The 21,959-nt window shown below is 36.4% G+C and overlaps 1 protein-coding gene across 1 annotated transcript; it reads left to right on the forward strand.

Moving 5' to 3' along the window:
- The first annotated feature begins 16,712 nt into the window (after positions 1–16,712).
- Positions 16,713–21,050, forward strand: LOC106076428 (uncharacterized). Its single transcript, XM_056011687.1, has 2 exons — positions 16,713–16,977; positions 17,968–21,050. Exons 1-2 carry the CDS (start codon positions 16,818–16,820, stop codon positions 19,863–19,865), a joined length of 2,058 nt encoding a protein of 685 aa, XP_055867662.1. The 5' UTR covers positions 16,713–16,817; the 3' UTR covers positions 19,866–21,050.
- The last annotated feature ends 909 nt before the right edge of the window (positions 21,051–21,959 follow it).

A 21,959-nucleotide genomic window follows, 5' to 3' on the forward strand; every position in this document is an offset into this window, starting at 1 on the left:
TAGGCCCCGTGCGATGCGAAATCTAAGTGTAAATTATTAAATTAAACCATTTTAATCGCGATTTAAAAAAATGGCATTGTCAACTTTCATTTAATTAAAATGTAATAATAAGTCGAATGTTAACCAAAACAAGAAGTTCAAATACCTTATTTACTTTTTTAGTCACTGGCATACTAATATATGTAGATATAAATATATCTCGACTTCTGAAAAAAAAAAGCGAAATTTTGCTAGTCGATAGTAAATCTAAAATGCAGATCTGCATGTTTATCGGCTTTTTGTTGGAAAACTACTATCTACTGTAAAGTAAATGTAAAGTTAATTTTACAATGATTTTGTACTTAGTAAAAGTATAAATACAATGCAAAGATGACTTTATATTTTAATACATAATCTTAATTTTCACTTATTATCCTTATCACAACCCAAATTAGGCCCCGCGCTATCCGTTTCGCATAGGGCCCCGCAACCTGTAGGACCGGCTTTGTATAAAGCAATTAATTTGGTCTTAATAACAAATGAATGTTTGATTTGAAAAAAAGAATTGATTTTTTATACCTCCTTTTTTATTTCCCCTCCCCACTCACTAATTTTGTTCCGAGTGTGATCAACGAACAATGTACGATATACATCAGCTGTTACATTTCAGAAAAATTGTTAGAGAAGTCCCGGGTTCGAATCTCCGTGAAGTCTAGTAGTTTTGGTTTCCAGATTTTTAAAACTCATCCCTGAGTCCACACAACTCTAATAGGTACCTGACTTAAGTTAGGTTAAATAAATGTGGTTGGACTTTGTGCTGACCACATGAAATTCAGCTCGCTAACTGTTCGCCAAAGATACAAATGGCCATTAACATAGGTGTAATATACTAAGTCAATTCATAACCTTAGAAACAAGGCTTTATTTCAATAAAACACGACTGATACACACAATAACACAGTACAGACTGGTCACGATTCACAGACTACGATAATGCGAACACGATTACAAATACTAGCACGATTACAAGCACGGGTAACACACAAGTTCATTTAACGATCACTCCATTCACCCCTCCTTCATTTCTTTCTGGGTCTTAGGTTATAGCCATGCGTATGAAGGGAAGGATCCGGAGGTATCTCTGGCGTAGACTTTTCTCCTTGCAAGTCGTAACTGTCCTGCACGGGACTCGAGTCAATATTGGCCTCTGGCATTGGGTGGCTCCCATGTGAGTCACTGATGACTTCTGGCTGGTTGTACATCATTGGGGTGGGACTCTGTGAATTACTGATAGCTTCAGGCACGTAGCGACTCCCTGGTGAGAGATCCAAAGAGTCACCGACCTCTTGAGGCAGAATACCGTTCTCTGGTTCGAAATAGTCGTTCGTGGAACTTTCCTTCGGCGCCAGCTGCCTAAGCGACACTGTCTCCTCCCGGCCATTTGGAAATCGTATATGGGCGTACTGTGGGTTGCAGCTAATAAGTTCAACCTCTTGTACCAATGGGTCAAATTTTGAAGATCTTACAGGTGATTTTAGCAATACTTTGCCTGGGTTCTGTAGCCAAGTAGGCAAGGATGTTCCCGTTGGCGATCTTCTGTTGAATTTGAAGATCCGTTCGTGTGGAGTTTCATTAGTAGAAGTACACAGTAATGATCGAATGGAGTGAAGTGCCTGGGGCAACACAGATTCCCACTGTGATAGTTCCAACTTCCCTGAGTCCAATGCTAATAAAATAGCCTGCCACAATGTTTTATTCAGCTTTTCTATTTGACCATTTCCTTTTGCGTCATAGGGCGTTGTCCTGCTAGTGGCTATGCCCTTAGAATGTAGATATTCTGTAGTTTCTGTGGACATAAATGATGAGCCACGATCAGAGTGGATGTAACTGGGTGTTCCAAAGAGGAAAAATAACTGGTCGAAGCACTTTATTACTGTCTTAGATGTCATATCAGGACAGGGAAAAGCGAATGGAAACCGCGAATATTCGTCAATCATTGTTAACAAGTACTTGTTGCGAGTAGCTGATGGCAAAGGACCTTTAAAGTCAACACTTATTCTTTCAAACGGCTGTGTGGCCTTGATGAGCGTACCTGCAAATTCCTTATAGAATTGCGGTTTAATTCTATTGCAGGTTCTGCATTGTTGAATGGTCTGCCTGACCTCTTCAACCGAGAAGGGTAAGTTCTTTGACCTGACATAATGTAGAAGTCTAGTGACACCTGGATGACACAGGTAGTCATGGTACGTCTTCAGGCTACTTTGTTTCGTCATGGTTGCACAGTGCCCTCTAGACAAGGTGTCTGCTGCTGTGTTGGCGTTCCCAGGTCTATACTGTATATCAAACTTGAAGCTTGCCAGTTCCAATTTCCACCTTTGTATCTTATCGTTTTTAATTTTCTTGTCATGAGTGTCTTTAAATATGTATGAAATAGACCGCTGGTCCGTAATAAGGGTAAAATAATTGCCACACAAATAATGCTTCCATTTGCGTATAGCTTCAATTATTGCAGTTGCTTCTTTCTCTATGGCAGATTGATGCCTTTCACTAGGTGAAAGAGTTCTAGAGAAGAATGCAATAGGTCTTCCGTCCTGATTTAAAGTGGCAGCTACTGCGATGTCAGAAGCGTCAGTTTCCACAATTAGAGGATGGTCATACTTTATGGTGAAAAAATTGCTGCTTTCTGCAATTCTTCTTTCAAGTCTTCAAACGCTGTTTTTACTTCTGTAGGTACAGGAAAAATTTGATTTTTCATTATAGGATACAATTTGTCGGAGAAATTTTGTATCCAGTGAGCATAATATGCCAAAAGTCCTACAATCCTTTTCTGAGACTTCAGATCTTTTGGAGGTGGCAAATCTCGCAGAGCTTGAAATCTATCAGGGTCCGGCTTTAAATGTCCTTTGGATATTTCATATCCAAGCAGCTTTACCTTCTTAGTAGCAAATACACTTTTACTTTCGTTGAAAGTTATTCCGTATTCCTGAGCTACCTTCTGAAAATGCAAAAGATTTTTGTTATGGGAGTCTACATCTGTACCACATATTGTTACATTGTCGACATAGGCAAACGTGTCAGACAACTTTTCTTTTTCTATAATAGTGTCTATGGTTTTCTGGAAGCAAGCTACACCGTTAGTGACCCCAAAGGGTATTCTGCAAAACTGGTAGAGTTTACCACAAGCTTCGAAGGCTGTGTATTTCTTTTCGCTCTGTTGGATAGGTATTTGGTGATAAGCACTCTCCAGATCCAATGTGCTAAAGATTTCATACCTGGAAATTTTCTCCACCATTTCATCCACTCTAGGCATGGGGTAAGCGTCCAGGTAAGTAAATCTATTTATAGTTTGGCTATAATCAACGACCATTCGCTTTTTGTGCCGCTCATTGGTCGTGACAAGGACTTGAGCTCTCCAAGGTGATTTGGAAGGTTCAATGATACCGTTTCGTATCAATTTCTCAACTTCAGCTTTAATAAATTGTGTGTCTTGGAAGGAGTAACGAGGAGATTTAGTAGCAATAGGTCTGCAATCAGGGGATAAATTTGCAAACAATTGTGGTGCCTCTACCTTAACAGCATTGAGCGAGCAGACATGAAATGCAGGTCGACCACCTTTGAATGGAATTATCAGTTCTTTGTGCAATGCGAGGAAATCTAGCCCAAGCACTACATCAGTGCAAAGTTCATCTAGTAACGAAAGTTTGAATTGATTGTAAACTTCCCCTTTGTATTTTAGCGATGCAAACATGTGGCCTCTTGTGACGCTTGACAGTTGAGATGACGCCATAGAAATTTTGTGCTTTGAACGTGTCACTGACCAATCGTATTCTCTTGGTATGTTTGAAGAAATGTAGCTTTCCCCGCTACCTGTATCAATTAGGGCTTTTAGGTTCACGCCATTTACAGAGATGTGTACTGTTGATTTAGTTAAACCAGATACAGACGAAGTAGCAATTAGTGATGTTAGATGTGTAGAGTCCTTAATGCAGCTACAATCTTTACAAGATTGTCTTTTAATCTCGTGGCTAGGAGATGTTTTGACTTTTGTTTTGGTTATAGGAGTGTTGCGAGACCTGCAAACCTTCGAAAAATGTCCATTTTTCCCGCACGAATGACACATGCAGTCTTTGGCAGGGCATTTCGCTCTGAGATGCCGACTACCTCCGCAAAAGAAACATTTAGTACTCACTGTTGCGATTGTTTCTGAGTCCACCATTTCTTCGGTTGAGATTGCCGATGACGAAAGAGTTGACTCTACCAATTGAGAAGGAGTACTAAACGAACTGGATTCTTTTTGGGCCATGTCGAGTGTCTTGGCAATATCTAAAGCCATTTTCAAGTCAAGGGATCTTTTCTCAAGTAGCCTCTGTCTAATTACACTCGAACGCATGCCGCTAACAAAGGCATCGCGAATGGCGTCCTCTTCATTTTTGTCAGCACTGACAGCTCGGAACTGACAATCTCTGGCCATCACTCTCAGCTTGTGTACAAATTGATCAAGACTTTGATCGACTTCTTGTTTGCAAGTTGCAAGCAAATGTCTGGCCAATGTTTCATTAGGGGCCTTCACAAATAAATTCTCAAGAATAGATTTTGCTTCTGAGTATTTAGAACAGGTAGAAATATACTGATATAAGGATGGAGACACAAAGTTGCATAGCAGGTCAAACTGTTCGCTTTCACTAGCCCCTACCTTCGTTGCGAATCTGTCAAAACAAGAAATCCAATGTTTCCATGTAACTGAAGCATTAGTTGAACTAGGATCAGCATCCAGTCTATTGGGACGCAAAAACTTGTCCATTTAAGAATGGTTTTATTGAAATAAATTGTAATATACTAAGTCAATTCATAACCTTAGAAACAAGGCTTTATTTCAATAAAACACGACTGATACACACAATAACACAGTACAGACTGGTCACGATTCACAGACTACGATAATGCGAACACGATTACAAATACTAGCACGATTACAAGCACGGGTAACACACAAGTTCATTTAACGATCACTCCAATAGGCAGCAAGGTCTGAAATGCAGTAAGGCAGTAAGTAGGTAGTCTTTCCAGATTTCCTAACTCAATTTCGTGTATTATTATTTCAGCTAATTCTTCTTGAGACGTTGCGCGACAAGTATATGTACATCTAGATCATCAAACTATTTACTAAATTAAATAAAAACAAGGTTATAAAAGACAGTTTGTGTGGAAACACAAACTCAAAATCGACCCCCGAAGTGGTCCACCCAGGCAGGCTTCAATATTTTCAGAAAGAACATCCAAATGAAATTATATCAAAGACAAATGAGAGATAAGAATGGAGAAAGAAGGTTAACAGATCTTGTTTAGTGCCTAAAACGGTCCAGCAGATCAAAGGATAGGTGAAAGTGAATGTAAAGTTAGATGTGAACCTAGCCAGCACAACGACCAACCGCCTTTACTTTTCCCCAATTAAAGTTATGTACCCATTAGAACTGAGTGGAGCCCAAAGATTCCAAAGTTTAAAATCCCAGTCTTCCTCAGGATTTGAACCCGGGACCCCCGGTTCGGAAGCCAAGCGCTTTACCGCTAAGCCACCGCGCCTAACTGATGTCTTTTAATTGATCTAATTTTTTGAAAAGGCTATATCATTTATTAGAATCCTAAAAAAAAAAAAGATGAGAATCTAATTCTCCGCAATTAAACGTATTCATGAAAATGGAGTTTACAAGATTACTATTCGTTTTCAATTAGGTCTAACTTATAATGCATACTAATTAGCTTTTTCTCTTTAAAAAAAAATACTTGCATAACTGATTTTAAAAATTAGATTTTTCGCTTTCAGAAAAAAAAAGTAGCTTTTGCATCAGAACTTTGAATGGTCTAAAATATTCTGATGTCCGATTTTCAATATCTTTTCTAGTTTACGAGATCTAAATGGGACGGACGGACAGACGTTTCACACAAAACTAATAGCGTCTTTTCACCTTTCGGGGGCCGCTAAAAACAACATTTAAGTCAAGTGCGGTAATTTCCAATAAAACCAAATTAAATGTGAAGATGTTTATATTTTACATTAATTATCCCGTTAAACCAGAGTTTTCACTGAGCGGCCAATTAGTTAGGCTTTTTTTTTCTCGAGATGTATAAATAAAATTTCGAATTTCTTAGAAAATCTTTATAGCCGTCTTCGAAATACCCGTCCAGGCTGTGCCTAACCTTGACCCCCATGAAGAGTTTGCAAGCTAAAAGTGATAATCTAGCATGAGTCAATGGCGACCGATTCCTGATGACCAAAAACATAAGTCCAAAGCCCGAATCATCGCAAGCCTACAGTGCAAAGTAACCAACGTTAAATAAATCATGGAATACAATACCAATACGTAATCATCTTCTTTTTGAAGTAACGTCTGTATTTTATAAGGTAAGCACCCTACCGTGCGCAGCTAAATGACTCTACTTCTGAAAGAATAGCACACTTAATGTCTAGACGTTCTTTGACTTTGGTACTACGATTCTTCCATCAGCACTTCTCACAGCAGAAAAGAACATTTGGTATTGAGAAGTTGAAGTTAACATTGATTGAAAGTAAACATCGGAATACACCTTTCTTTCATAAGTTTATTAAAATAAAACATATTCATATTTTAAACATTAATCTGCCTCAACAAAAATAATCGAAGATGTTAAGATAATAGTTTTTTTTTTTTTTTTTTTTTTTTCATCTAAAAAATAATTTTATAATAAAATATAACAAATTTCTCTTTTTTTTTACAGATTTTTTTCAGCGAAATGGAAGGCTTGATCAACCGAAGTCATACAAAAATGACTATTCTATATTACAAAAAGTGAATTTTTTCTGTGAATCCTGACTTCATGTGTATAGAATATGAACTAACTGTAGACTGTTCCAGTCTACATTTAAAGAAAATCAATTCTTCATGGTTTCCAAATAACACAGAGCTTATCTTTTTGAATGATAATATACTCAGTGAATTGGTCAATTCCACATTTAAACTCTTAATGGATTTAATGTATCTAGATATTTCTAATAATAAGATTTCCAACATTGGACTTCTAGCCTTTGAGGGTTTGACATCTTTGATATATTTAAGTCTTGCTAATAATGAAATCGCCTTTGACAGAGATTTGACGCATGTTTTTAAACCATTAAAAAGTTTGGAGACGTTGAATCTGATTCAAAAACTTCCTAAGCAAAAATCTAATGTTCCAGGCTTGATGTTGCAGCCCCTTACGAAGCTACGAGAGCTGTTCATTGTCAACTTGACAGAGACTTGTTTGCTCTGAAAAGTGATCGTATCTTTCAGAATACTACAAAATTAAAAGAACTTGATCTCTCTGTAAACTCTCTCAATGCTTTCAGCAAAGAAACGTTCGCACTGAATTCAGAACTAATTTATTTAAGTTTATCTGGCAATCAGTTCCAAGACATACGTTTTATTTAAAATTTACTCAACATCTTAAAATTTTAGATTTGAGTAATAATGTCATCACTACACTTAGAACAGAATCTACTAAATCACTTAATTTCTTAAATTCGAAGAACAAAGGGTTTCAGTTCATGTTGAATGGAAACATACTTTCTTGTGGTTGCCATGATTTATCTTTTCTTCAATGGTTGAATTCAACTTTAGTTCGTTTAGACAACAATAGAAACTACACCTGCATGAACAAAGATGGTCAAAGGACAATTACATTAACGTTCTCTGATCTAGAATCTCTCTGGAGACAATGTTGGGGCGAATTCTTCTTCTACATTGCATTAATAGCATTATGCCTTTATGTAACTGGCGCAGTCTTAATATTTCTGATGTTAAAGAATAAAAACATTTTTTGTTTCGTATTTCTTACACATTTTTGGCAGTTTCAAACTTCACACTAGATCGATTACAAGACGTTTATAATGTTTATATTGGCTATTCAGATGAAGACTATCGCTTTCCATGTGTTGGACTACACGAACATCTAATAGACAGGGAGATCTCTTGGCTTCTTTGGACAAAGCCAGTGGTATGGTGAATGCAATCAACTCGTGTTGGAGAGTTTTACTTGTATGTAAGACTAAGACTAAGACTATAACTGCTTTATTGATCCTTACGGAGATTTGTTGTGATTAAAATGACTCTTTTCTCATATAAAGACAACACAACAGAAAAATACACATAAATACAACAGACAACATAAAGAGTTCATTTAGCGACTACACACAGGTATCTTGGTGCATTTCATGTTCCCTGATCAATGAGTGGCGGTGATAGAGTCCGACCGAGTGAGGTACGAACGAGTTTTTGTACCGCTCCGTTCTTGTTTTGATTGACAGCAGTCGCCCACTTCGCGACGACCTGACGTAGTTCTGACGGTTGACCGTTGTCTTTCGTTTTTTTCGATTTTTCTTAGGCACTTTTGTTTAAAAGTTCCTTTAAATGTTGTAATGTTGTGAGTGTAATTTTTTATGCCTTTTTAATGATGTTTTCTAGACGTCGCAACAGTTTAGATGAGGCGTTGCCTTGCCAACAAGTTATTCCGTATGTTAGCAGATTTTGTATAGTTTTGTATAGAAAAAGCCTCAAGGATCTTCTTGTTTAGTTAAAAGCTATTGAGTTTGTATAGAAAAGAGTCGCTGGGCTGTTTTCTTTGTCAGAGTTCCAAGGTGGTCTTCCCATGAAAAATTGTTGTTGATGATAACGCCTAGATATTTACATGCGTTTACTTCTTCTATAGATGTTTATTTGCAGTTCACGTATAGTTTGTTTTTTCTTTCTAAAATCTATTATAAGTTCTTTAGTTTTTGTGACATTCAGTTTAAATGAGTCATAGATGCTTCTTATGTCATTAGTGTAAAGAGTGTATAGTGTATAGTACATGAGAAAGTACACAACCCTGTGGAGCACCCATACATAGTACTCGAGTTGACGATTTGGTGTTGTTGACTTTAACATACTGGAGCCGTTGGGTTAAAAAATTTAGAACCCATGCTTGTAAGTAAGGGCTTACATTTAAGTCACTCAGTTCGTTTATCATTAGATGTGGCTGTATGGTATTGAAAGCTGAGGAGAAATCTACGAAGAGGATTCGTGCATATGTTTTGGGTATATCGAGATGTAGCAAGAGCTTCTTAAATTACGAGGACTGGTCAATGTTTACTATGAGGTTAGCCATGTACGCACAAAGTCCAGCTAATCCTGCAAGGATTGTTATAATGATTTATACGAGTTGCCTCTCTTTGCTTCCCACCGAACTATTAAGTGTCGTCAATGATGAAAATATTTTAGTTGTTTCTGAGTGGAAAATAAACTTAATTGTAAGTGAAAAGTTGAGAACACGTTTGATGGCTTAAAGTCACTTTTACATGTGTCAATAAGTCAATTAATAAAGTCAACCAGTAACGGTTTAAAAAACAACAACACTGAGATCGACATTTTTAAAAGTTACATTAAATGTAAAACATAACAAGGTTACAAAAGACAGTTTGTGTGGAGATACAAACTCAAAATCGGCCTCCGAAGTGATCCACCCAGGCAGTCTTTAATATTTTCAGAAAGAACATCTAAATGAAATTATTTCAAAGACAAATGAGAGATAAGAATGGAGAAAGAAGGTTAACAGATCTTGTGTAGTGCCCCATGGTCCCGCGGATCAAAGAATAGGTGAAAGTGAATGTAAATTTAGATGTGAACCTGGCCTAACTAGTTCCCCTTTTAGACCTTGTGGTCTATAGGGCAGATGATGTAAAGTTCATCTGTTTTTGTGGCCTACGGTTAACGAGGGTGTCATTTAGCCAGCACAACGACCAACCGCCTTAACTTTTCCCCAACTAATGTCAGGTACCCATTAGAGCTGAGTGGACTCAGAGGCTCCCAAAGATTCCAAAGTTGAACCCAGGACCCCTATTCGGAAGCCAAGCGCTTTACCGCTCAGCAACCGCGACTCCCCTGGCCTAACTGATGTCTTATAATTGGTCCAATTGTTTTGAACAGGCTCAACCTCTTATTCGAATCCTCAAAAAAAGAAAAAAATTAATCCGCAATATAAAAAAATGTTCAGGAAAATTATGTTAACAAGATTACTATTCGTTTCAAATTAGATCTAATTTACTATGCATACTAATTAGCTTTTTCTCTTTAAAAACTGCTTGCATAACTGATTTTAAAAATTAGATTTTTCGCTTTCAGAAAGAAAAAAATAGCCGTTGCATCAGAACTTTGAATGGTCTAAAATATTGTGATGTCGGATTTTCAATATCTTTTTTAGTTTACGAGATCTAAACGGGACGGACGGACAGACGGACAGACATTTCGCACAAAACTAAAAGCGTCTTTTCCCCTTTCGGGAGCCGCTAAAAAAATATGCTGCAAAAGTTAATAATTATAATATTTCACTTTAAAGTTTGAAGAAATTAAAATATCTAACACACACTCATGCATGTTGTTACAAATGATTTGTGCGGATGTGGGAAGTACCCTTTGCTATCTATGAGGAAGATAATGTAAAAGCCATCTGTTTCTGTGCCCGCGTTTAACGAGGGTGTTATTTAGCATAACAATGACCACTACCTTTTCACAAAAAAGACTAGTTACAATATCATTCGAAAAAGCAATTTCAAAGTATCATTTGGCGTTTTTTTTTAAAATAAATCCACACTTAACAACGAATTGAAAATGAGAATTGTAATTTTTAGTGAGTGGCCTGTCTGTCCGTTCCGTTTAGATCTCGTAAACTAGCAAAAGATATTGAAAATCCGACATCATAATATTCAAAGTTCTTGCTACTTTTTTTTCTTTTCTGAAAGCGAAAAATTTAATTTTTAAAATTATCTATGCATGCAATATTTTAAAGAAAGAAGAAAAATCTGACCCAGGAAACTTCAGACCAGTTTCACTAACCAGCATCACATGTAAAATTCTAGAACACATAATTTGTAGTAACATCATAATCTATTTAGAAAAACATATTGTCTTTTCTTCATACAAACATGTCTTTAGAAAATATAGATCATGTAAAACACAGCTTATGGACTAATTGATGATTTTTCAAAAGCTATAGATAACAGTCTGCAAATGGATGCTATCTTATTAGATTTTTTCAAGGCTTTGGACAAAGTTCAACACGATAGCATGATAAAAAAAAATATATTTTCGCATTAATCCATTGAACTGCCATAAGAAATGGCTTTAATTCAACATCAATAACAGTAAACTCAGGTGTACCTCAAGAAACAGTCTTGGGTCCACTACTATTTTTAATTTACATAAATGATTTACCAAATTGCATTAGTTCAAGAACAAAAGTTAGATTATTTGCAGATGATTTCTCAATATATAGAATATTAAAAACAACACAAGATACAGATATTTTATAAACAAAATTAGAATGATTACAGAAATGGGAATCAAATTGGAGCATGTCTTTCTACCCAGCAAAATGTCAGTCATTAACGATGGCCAGTGTGTAGTTATCTAGTTAATTCCACTTATCTTTTTATTGCAAACCAGTAATGCAGACTAAAAACTCAAAATACGTGGAGGTTATAATGAATAAAAAAATTGATAAAGAATCCCCATATTAATGAAACTATTAAAAATCAAACAAAGCATAGGGTTTTTTATAAATTTCTATAAATCAAATAAAACTAAAATGTTATTTAACTTTGGTTAGACCAATAAAAGAGTATGCGCCCTTTGTTTGGGACCCTCAACTCAAAAAAACATTAAGAAACTGGAAAGACACAAAATAGAGTAGTGAGATTCATAACAAATGAATATTCACATTTGACTAGAGTAACACCTTTAGTAAAATCATTAAATTTAGAAAGCCTTCAGGATAGAAGACTCAAAAAAAAAAAGAAGCAATTATACGTAAAAACTGAACCATAATTTTTAATAAAAAACACAATCTATTAAAATAACCAGAAAGACACAAATATAAAGGCACACTCCTCGTTCCAAATGCTAGGACAAATTTGTACAAATACTCCTTCTTCCCTAGTGTTATTAGAGCATGGAATAGGTTGCCTGAGACAGCCAGAAAAACCAGTGACTTGGCAGAATTTAAGTCTTTGGTTAACATGCATGACTAGATGCATAACGCGTAGGACGCAATTATCTTCTTTTTTGAAGTAACGTCTGTATTTTATAAGATAAGATAATGGAAGTGGTCTTAACACAGCTGCTCTACGCCTTACTTGCTCACTCTAAACGTGAAGCCTAGCTCGCGTTCAAAGAATTTGCGTAGTCGTCGTAACAGAGATGTCCCACGTAAACGCTTCTTAATAATAATAATAATAATAGTTTTATTTATAAAGCGCAGTTAACAAACAAAATGTAGGCTCAAGGCGCTGTAATAACATTACAAACACGACAGCTACAATGACAAACTAATCTAAATAAGTTTTAAACAGATAGGTCCTAATGTTGTTCTTAAAAGTGGTGTAGCATGTTGTCTGTCTGAGATCAATGGGGAGTGAGTTCCTAGCCTTTGGTCCGTGCACTGAAAAAGCCCGCAGACCATAGCTTGTAATCGATTCTCGCTTTCACGGGAAGTCAATGGAGCGTGCGCAAGATCGTAGTAGCAGAATCTCGTCTTGTTTTTCTATGTACATTTCTAGCGGTGTTGCTCTGAATACGTGGCAACTTGGCTATTTTGTCATCAGGTATACCTGCTAGGACGGTGTTACAGTAGTCAAGGCGGGAGAGTATGAATGCCACAGCTAGAGTATTGGTTGACTCCGTTGTTAAATATGGTCAGATCTGGCCTAATCTGCGCAGCTGCAGATAAAGACCTTTGCAGAACTGACTTATGTGTGGGTCGAAAGAAAGTGTTGAGTCGAAGAAAACTCCAAGATTCCGCACTACATGGACATAAGAAACCTGGCAGTTCTTGATAAAAAAAAGAGTCTATGCTTTTGAGACGTTGCTCTGAGTGTGACGTCTTACCCCACGTTTAAACTTTCTCCGGTGTGGGGCAAACTGTCAAAACCTTCACACAACCACATTGATTATGAATAGCTCTGAAGAATAAAGAAGTAAAGCTTATATCATTTGTCCTTTCTGTTGTCTGAATGTGTAAGTTGCACCATGGGAAGTTTTGGTAAAAATAAATCATTCTAAATGGGTGAAAACAAAAAAAATATTGAAAATTGTGACAACTAGCCCAACCTATATATTTTTCCTTAAGAAATGATTTAACGAGGTGAAGCTCGGTCACCTGTTACTTTTAAGATTAGTTTACGTTTAAATGACACTGCACAACGTGATACGATTTCTGTCTTACAGTATAATCAAGGAAACCTGTTCAGGTGATGTTAAGTCTGTTTCTAATTTGATTTAAATATCATTGTAAAATTTGTAATACCAATTGACTACATCATAAACAGTAAGATTTTATAATAGAATTGACACTCATTTTAAATTTGAACTAAAATCAATGAAAGTAGGTAATAAGCTCACTGTATTGGTTCTGTAGTGTTTATTGCAATATATTTTAAGAAAGTTGATGGGGGAAGGGGACATCCGGAGCTACCAGGTGACAACGACACTGTCTGGGAGGTTTACATTCTGTTCTTAGGTGATCAGTTAACGCTACTCTATTCCAGAAGATTTAGAAGAGTCTTATCAAAGACGACGTGTTGCATTGTTTGATTTTATGTGAAAAATAACAACAAATGATTTTTTAAAATTTTATTACTTTAAACGATCTTAACAATACAGGGGCTTGAATATTCGATCTGGGCCGCCTCTGAGTTTGTGTGATAACATCAACTCTCATTGTAATCTTGTTTATGCTTTGGTTCAGTGACGTCAACGAATCAAACATATTTGTAAAACCAAGTAACACGATGAAAAATGTAAGACCAAATCCAACCGTAACCATCAAGTCAACTTGAAACAGTTAGGTGATAGCACAATACTCAGTCGCATTGCAGGCCATCAACCGTGACCTTTCAAAAGACTTGCATTTACACGGTAAGAAAATAAATATAAAAAAATACTCTAACAAGAAAGAAAACACGAATCTAAGGGAATAACTCCCCGTGTGTTTTCTTCGTGCAATCTTCCTTGTTCAGCATGTTCAGGTGTTTCTTAAGTTTCTTAGTGTGTTATGTCAGTCTTCAGTCTGTCATCTTATTCATGTCAATAACAAGCAAAGTATTCTTAAAAATCCTTTTTTTTTTAAATAAAAATTATCTAGAAGGGGAAGAACCCCTACCCTTGAGACTATATCAATTATGTAGAAGTTATGTTCCGTTTTCGGTATCAAACAAAAATTAGATCTACTCTCCAATTATTAATTGACGAATTGGCTGTTTTTGTTTAATTGAATCATGTTTTGTTAGGTATTTTCTTTAAATAGTTATGACAAATTTAAAACAGAGAATAATCTTAGAACCAGAATAATAACATAAAATAATAATAATGAATCTGCAGGTCTTTGCAACGTGACAGCTAGATATTGGTCTCCACTGCCCACAAGTTGCGACGTTGAAGGTGAGTGTTGAGGCCTTCTCTAATGAATGGTCTCGATTGAATGAAACGGTGGAAGTGGCCCAGGGTGAGAACAAACATCCGAGAGTCTAGAGAACAAACGTCCGAGAGTCTAGAGAACAAACATCTGCGAGTCTAGAGAACAAACATCCGAGAGTCTAGAGAACAAACATCCGAGAGTCTAGAGAACAAACATCCGAGAGTCTAGCGAACAAACATCCGAGAGTCTAGAGAACAAACATCCGAGAGTCTAGAGAACAAACATCTGAGAGTCTAGAGAACAAACATCCGTGTGTCTAGAGAACAAACATCCGAGAGTCTAGAGAAAAAACATCCTAGAGACTAGAGAACATACATCCGAGAGTCTAGAGAACAAACATCCGTGAGTCTAGAGAACAAACATCCGAGAGTCTAGAGAACAAACATCCGAGAGTCTAGAGAAAAAACATCCGTGAGTCTAGAGAACAAACATCCGAGAGTCTAGAGAACAAACATCCGAGAGTCTAGAGAACAAACATTCGAGAGTCTAGAGAACAAACATCCCTGAGTCTAGAGAACAAACATCCGAGAGTCTAGAGAACAAACATCCGAGAGTCTAGAGAACAAACATCCGTGAGTCTAGAGAGCAAACATCCGAGAGTCTAGAGATCAAACATCCGAGAGTCTAGTCTTAACCGGCCCCCACTCCACCATCAAGAATTAGTCCTTACAGTAAAAAAGATTCTTCTGAATCTAGATCTAGATATATATCATTATTATAGATCTAAATTTGTTCCTGACTAAATATTTAGTTATAGTCTAGATTTTGTCTATATTTAGATTCAAATTCTAGATCTAGCAGTCCTTGGCAACTGCAATCTTACAATTATTGCTGCATAGATCGCCAGTGAGATATCCATGTTTGAATTAATCCTTCAAGCTAGATCCTAAATCTAGAATGTTTTCTAGAGAAGGAAATTATTAGATGTATAGATTAGTAAATAAAAATAAAGTATAGATTAGATTCTTATCGTGGAAGTGATCTTTGGATAGCTACAACAGCATCAATGTCGAATCGGGACTGTAAGCAAACTATTGTTATAAACCTGGTGGTGACACATATGGTGGTAGTGGTGTGAGTGTAGTCAGCCGACTCAAATCGCCCCAGGCCTGCGCTAGACGAGCGGTCAACCGTGACGAGTTACGAAGGTCAGCCGAGTCGAGTGTCAACAGGATGGTTCGGGAAGGATCGCCGTCGTGAACAGAGCTCAGGGGCGTCACGAGGGATGTAGTCATGTGACGAAGCTAGAAACGTCGAGCGATGTTCCGTCCGGTTTTAGAAGGCCAGTAGGGACCCTATATTAAGAGTGGAGGTGTCCAGTCAAGAGTGTTCACGACAGAAGGTTCACGGCAGGGGTTCAGAACACGGTCGACTACAGCACAGTTCAACGGTGTGGTTATGTACGGAGCATTACGACGGTTCAGTGCGGAGTACTGTAAAGTACAGTTGAGACGACTGGCGTCTTGATCTTGGTCTGTGATCGAGTCCGACACAACGAGTCTAGTGTGTGAAGTCAGTCCTGAACTGTTGAACCCAGTGCAAGCCCGGAACGAGACGGAGAGGCCAGTGCAAGAGTTGATACGGCGGTACGGTGTTATCGGAGAGATATTTGTACAGTGTACTTGTTGCCAATTGTACAGTATTGGCTGTTATTTATTCACTTATTAAAGTGTTACGTTACTCTGGAGCCCTGAGTTGTCAAATTCTTTACGTTGGTGGTGTATGGTGCAGTTTGCAGAGAGCCTGGATAGTGAGATTCGTAACAATATAATAGCAAAGAAGCATAATATCACGGCAGGAAAAATCTAGGTCATTGGCAAATAATGGAAGAAGAAAGATGATTTCTTTTATTGGATGTCTTCTTATAGCATGAACTTACAGGAAAAAAAAATATTTTTCAACGAGGTTCTACTCAGAGTTACATTCCATGCTCATGGTATTATTGTTTGTTAATATCAGTTTACAAAACATGTATTTCTTTAATAATTTCCAGTTTCTAATTGATGTGAAAACTGACCATTATGAAATATATTATTATAAAGTAATAAATAATATTTTTATATTATCATTATATAAAAACACACTTAGATGATGAGCTATGTGAAACGTAAAAACGAAAAAATCCTGTTGTTTTTTTCCTTCGCATAACTAGGAAGTAAATCAGATAGTTTTACAAGTGATTCTATTTATGAGCATGTAAGATATATAAAGACACATTTAAACAAAGTACATGTGTTGAGATCAACATTAGTGCCACGTTATGTTATTAAATATACACAGTTTGCTACTTTGCTTGTAAAAGTGACTAAGCTGTAAAAGTAATGGCCTTTACTTTAATAAAGGCGCTTGCTCTAATTGTGTGTAGCATAATAACACGCCCATCTTCTGACACCATAAGTTATTCAATAAAAGATGGATACGATAAAATACACCAATGGGACGATTTCGACGCGAAAGAATTATTTCCGTCTAGGAGGAAAGGTTAGTGTTGTTTTTTATTGGTAGGGGGGATTTTATTTTGTCATGGGCGCGGTGGTTGAGTGGTTAAGCGCTTGGCTTCCGAACCTGGGGTCCTGTGTTCGAATCTCTGGAAAGACTGGGATTTTAAACTTCGGGATTTTTAGGGTGCCTCTAAGTCCACACAAACCTTATGGGTACCTGACTTAAGTTGAGGAAAGTAGAGGCGATTGGCCGTTGTGCTGGCCACATAACACCCTGTTAAACGTTGGCCAAAAAAATAGATGGCCTTTAACATAATCTGCCCGATAGGTCTAAAAGGGGAAAGTAAAATAATTAGGCATTACCAAATTTCTTAACTTAATTAACTGAAAACTTAAAAACATCACGGGCGTTAGTGTATTTTTTAATGTCGAAGTAAACTGTTCAGTAAGTTTGATTCTATTTTAGAACGGGATGTCAATTCAGAAACAAGTACAGACAAATGAACCGGTGATATCGGTCGTTTCCAATTATATGGAAGGCGTGTACTTGTTAAGCAGCCATGATCAAACTTTATCAGTAGCCAGAGTAGGATTTAGGAGTCGCGGTTGCTGAGCGGTAAAGCGCTTGGCTACCGAACCGGTGTCCGGGGTTCGAATCCTGGTGAGGACTGGGACTTTTAATTTCAGGATCTTTCGGGCTCCTCTGAGTCCACCCAGCTCTAACGGGTATCTGACGTTAGTTGGGGAAAAGTAAAGGCGGTTGCTTGACACATGACACCCTCGTTAACCGTTAAAAAACAGAAACAAATTGATAGACAAGATATAAGCGCTTATATTGCATAATGAAAAGTGGGAAATGGAAAACACTTTCTTTTATCAGTTTAGTAAATTGAAATATATTCATAGTTTAAGCATTAATCTACCTCGACAAATTAATCAAAGGCATTAAGATGTGTCAATAGTTTAAAATTTATTCCATTTTTGTTATTAATAATCTAAAACTAAAATAGTACAATTAATTTTTTAACAGGTCTATTTCAGTTACTTGGACAGCTTGACAATGCGAGGTCTTCGAAAAATGCTAAGAATAGGTTTTCACTAAATGTGGATTTTTCTGTGAATTCTGACTCCATGTGTATAGAGCATGACGTCACTGTAGACTGTTCAAATCTACATTTAAAGGAAATCAATTCTTCATGGTTTCCAAATAACACAGAGCTTATCTTTTTGCAGGACAACATACTCAGTAAATTGGTCAATTCCACATTTGAACACTTACTTCATCTAATTCATTTAGATATTTCCAATAACAAGATTTCATACATTGAACCTCTTGCCTTTGAGGGTTTGACATCTTTGAAATATTTAAGTCTCGGTAATAATGAAATCGCCTTTAATAGACATTTGAGAGGTTTTTTTGAACCATTAAAAAGTCTGGAGACGTTGATTCTGATACAAAAACTTTTAAAGCAAAAATCTAATGTTCCAGGTTTGATGTTGCTACCACTTACACAGTTACGGAATCTGTCCATCAGTACAGTGACCTACACTCTGTATTTTGAACCAGAGTTTCGAAACTTAACAAGCCTGGAAGTGTTAGAGATTACTGGCTGGACACAAAATATAACAAACACATCGTTTGAGAACGTCAGCGGCGTGAAGACATTGATTCTAAGAGACATGTATTTTATCAAATCGATGGATGATCAAGTATTTGCACATTTAAACAACCTGACAAGTCTAAGAATGGAATATGACGTGATTAATTTACAACTGGTTTTATCTTTGTTGTGGCCGTTTAAAGGCAGAAATATGTCTGAGATTTATTTTGAAGGCGTCTCAACGACGCAAGGTATGACTAATCCAATGATAGATGGCTTTCTCACTAGAAATGACTTTAGGTATTTAAAAGACATTTGTGTAAATACAATTGCAATAATAAAATGCTATATTTTTTACATAACAACTGATGCTTTTATTGATACCAGAGCCTCATTGAACCGTTGTCTACGCCATATAAAAGTGGACATGAACCCCCTAATTGGAAGTCCTTTTGCTTTAATTCCATTTATTTTGTCTGAAAACCTACAAACAGCATTTGTAGGCAACGCATTGCGAGTATGTGAAGAGTTTTCCCCTTTCCCTCGTTTCAGTTTAAATAGAAATTATTTCGTTGAAGAGATTTTACATTTTGATTTGTCATTCTACGATGAAATGGCGTTAAATGTAGAAGGTGCATTCCCCTTGACTAAAAACATTACGCACGAGACACAAGCAGCGATGAATAAAATATTTTATATGCTAAATGGAACATTGTATGCAACTATACCAAAAGATTTTAAAATGTGGCATTCCCCGAGATTATTCCAACGTTTATCTTTACAACGAGACTTAGTCTTTCGGGGACCTGTTAACATTGAATATATTGATTTCTCAGATTGCGGAGTTAACACATTAGTTGGCCGTATTCAAGGCTTGTCGTCTCTCAAAACTCTAATATTGTCAGGAAACGATCTTTCAAATTTTGCTGACTATTTTTTCGATGAGTTTTTCGGTTTAGAGAACGTCGCTCTTTCTAACTGTGGACTGGATAGAGATTTTTCCGCTATCAAAAGTAACCGTGTCTTTCAAAATACAACAAAACTAAAACAGCTTGACCTCTCTGAGAATTCTCTAAATACTTTAAGCAAAGGAACATTTTCTCGAAATTCGGAACTAATCTATATAAGCTTATCTACTAATCTGTTCAAAGACATTCCGTTTGATTTAAAACTCACACCGAATCTCAAAACTTTAGATATTAGTTTTAACGTTATCACAACGCTCACAGCGGAAACTACTGCAGTCTTTGACTATTTAAATTCAAAGAACAAAGGATTTCAGCTCATGTTAAATGGAAACATACTTTCTTGCGGTTGCCATGATTGATCTTTTCTTCAATGGTTGAATTCAACTTTAGTTCGTTTAGACAACAAAAGAAACTACACCTGCATGAACAAAGATGGTGAAAGGACAAACACATTGACGTTCTCTGATCTAGAATCTCTTTGGAGACAATGTTGGGGCGAATTCTTCTTTTACGTTGCATTAATAACATTATGTCTGTATGTTATTGGCGTATTCATAATATTTATGGTTTTAAAGAATAAAAACTTTTTTGTTTCGTATTTGCTACAAATATTTGGCAATTTCAAACTTCACACCCGATCGGATTATAAGACAGATGTTTATATTGGCTATTCAGATGAGGACTATCGATTTCCTTGCAATGAATTACGCGAGAATTTAGAAACAAAAATAAAATTAAGTACATTTATTCTTGACAGAGATTTAATAGCTTCTTTAGACAAAGCCAGTGGAATTGTGAATGCAATGAACAGTTGTTGGAGAATTTTACTTGTCTGTAGTAGAAGTTTTTTAATGAACGAGGACTGGTCAATGTTTACTATCAGATCAGCCATATACGCACAAAGTCCAGCTAATCCGGCCAGAATTGTTATAATGGTACATAAGAGTTATCTCCCCTTGCTGCCGACTGAACTTTTAAGTGTCGTCAATGATGAAAATATTATAGTTGTTTCCGAGTGGAAAATGAACTACAGTATATGTGAAATGCTGAAAACTCGTTTGAATTGATTCACATTCTATAAACATTGGAAACAGTTCATAAATAACTACAATACATATAGATAGATAAATATTAGTTTATATTAAGAATGATATTTTGTATTTATATATAAATTTGCTTACAATGTACCTGAGCTTCAGTCTGCAGTTAGCCAGCTTATACTGTTGCATCGTTCCAACCTAGAGAAATCAGAAGTTATGTTCCGGAAATCCCCAAATATAATGTGCACATCCCTACAAATCACATTGAACGGCCACTCCTTCAACGTGGTAAACCAATTAGCCTTTGGAAGCACGATATCCATGACGCATTACTTGGGAAGAAGGTAACCGTATGGCTAAAACTAGCAGCAGCACTTTAACCCGCTTTTAATTTATGCACAAATAATAAATTAAGGTCTACCAAGCAGCAGTTCTCTCAACCCTTCCTATGGTTCTGAAACCTGGTTGCTGTACAGAAACAATAAAGGCTCTTTAAACACTTTCACCAAAGGTGCCTTGGCTTCTTTATTAACGTATATGTAAAACTCATTTATATATATATATAAATAATGCTTTTAAAAAAGCGATCACGATAACAGTATGGTTCTGAGACCTGGTTCACTGGTTCATATATATATATATATATATAATGTTACGATTCTCTCTCCTAATCAGGCTTCATGTAAACACTGCTAAACACAACACATCTCATCAACACATCAAGAACTTGACAACAAGGCTCCAAATAATCTGGTACTTTAATAATGGTCAAATCAAACAGCCAATATGACACAATTGGCAGCACAATCAACTACTACAACGTTAGACTGTATATCACTGTACTACTCATAAACTCTACTGTCTTTTCCTGGATGTCAGGTTTAGGATTTATTTGCGTTTTTAACTAGCTGTATACTGTTAAGGTCCCGGGGTTCAACCTGACAAGAACATCACTCACACACAGTCGTACATACAGTAAACAACTAGGTGAATAGTTTAAATAACAACAAAAATAAATGAATTTAATTGTATGAAACATATATGTGTATGTACAATGAGGATGACAAATAGACAGTATATATATTAGATATATATATATATATATATATATATATATATATATATATATATAATAGGTATATATGAAGATATTATACAATAATTAATTTAAGCACCTTTGCCACGGCTATTAACTTGTCACCCTGGCTTTATGGTCCACCAGACTCTGACCGACTGGCGTCGCAACACTGCCAACCTCGGTAATAGTAAAGTTTGACAATGACAATGAAAAAACTTCAATATGTATTTCTGAGACGGCAAGCGACGCCCACAACTCCAACACTGGCACCCTATAAACGAAATAAACACAATACTCTCAACTTCTACACTAAAAATAGAAATAGTGACAACCTC

The sequence above is a fragment of the Biomphalaria glabrata genome, chromosome 14 (genome assembly GCF_947242115.1).
Source record: "Biomphalaria glabrata chromosome 14, xgBioGlab47.1, whole genome shotgun sequence".
Taxonomy (NCBI): domain Eukaryota; kingdom Metazoa; phylum Mollusca; class Gastropoda; family Planorbidae; genus Biomphalaria; species Biomphalaria glabrata.

Coding starts and splice junctions, on each gene's coding strand:
- LOC106076428 (XM_056011687.1), top strand. CDS start 16,818: ATGGCCTTTACTTTAATAAAGGCGCTTGCTCTAATTGTGTGTAGCATA. Junction 16,978..17,967: donor ATTTCCGTCTAGGAGGAAAG/GTTAGTGTTGTT, acceptor ATTTTTTAACAG/GTCTATTTCAGTTACTTGGA.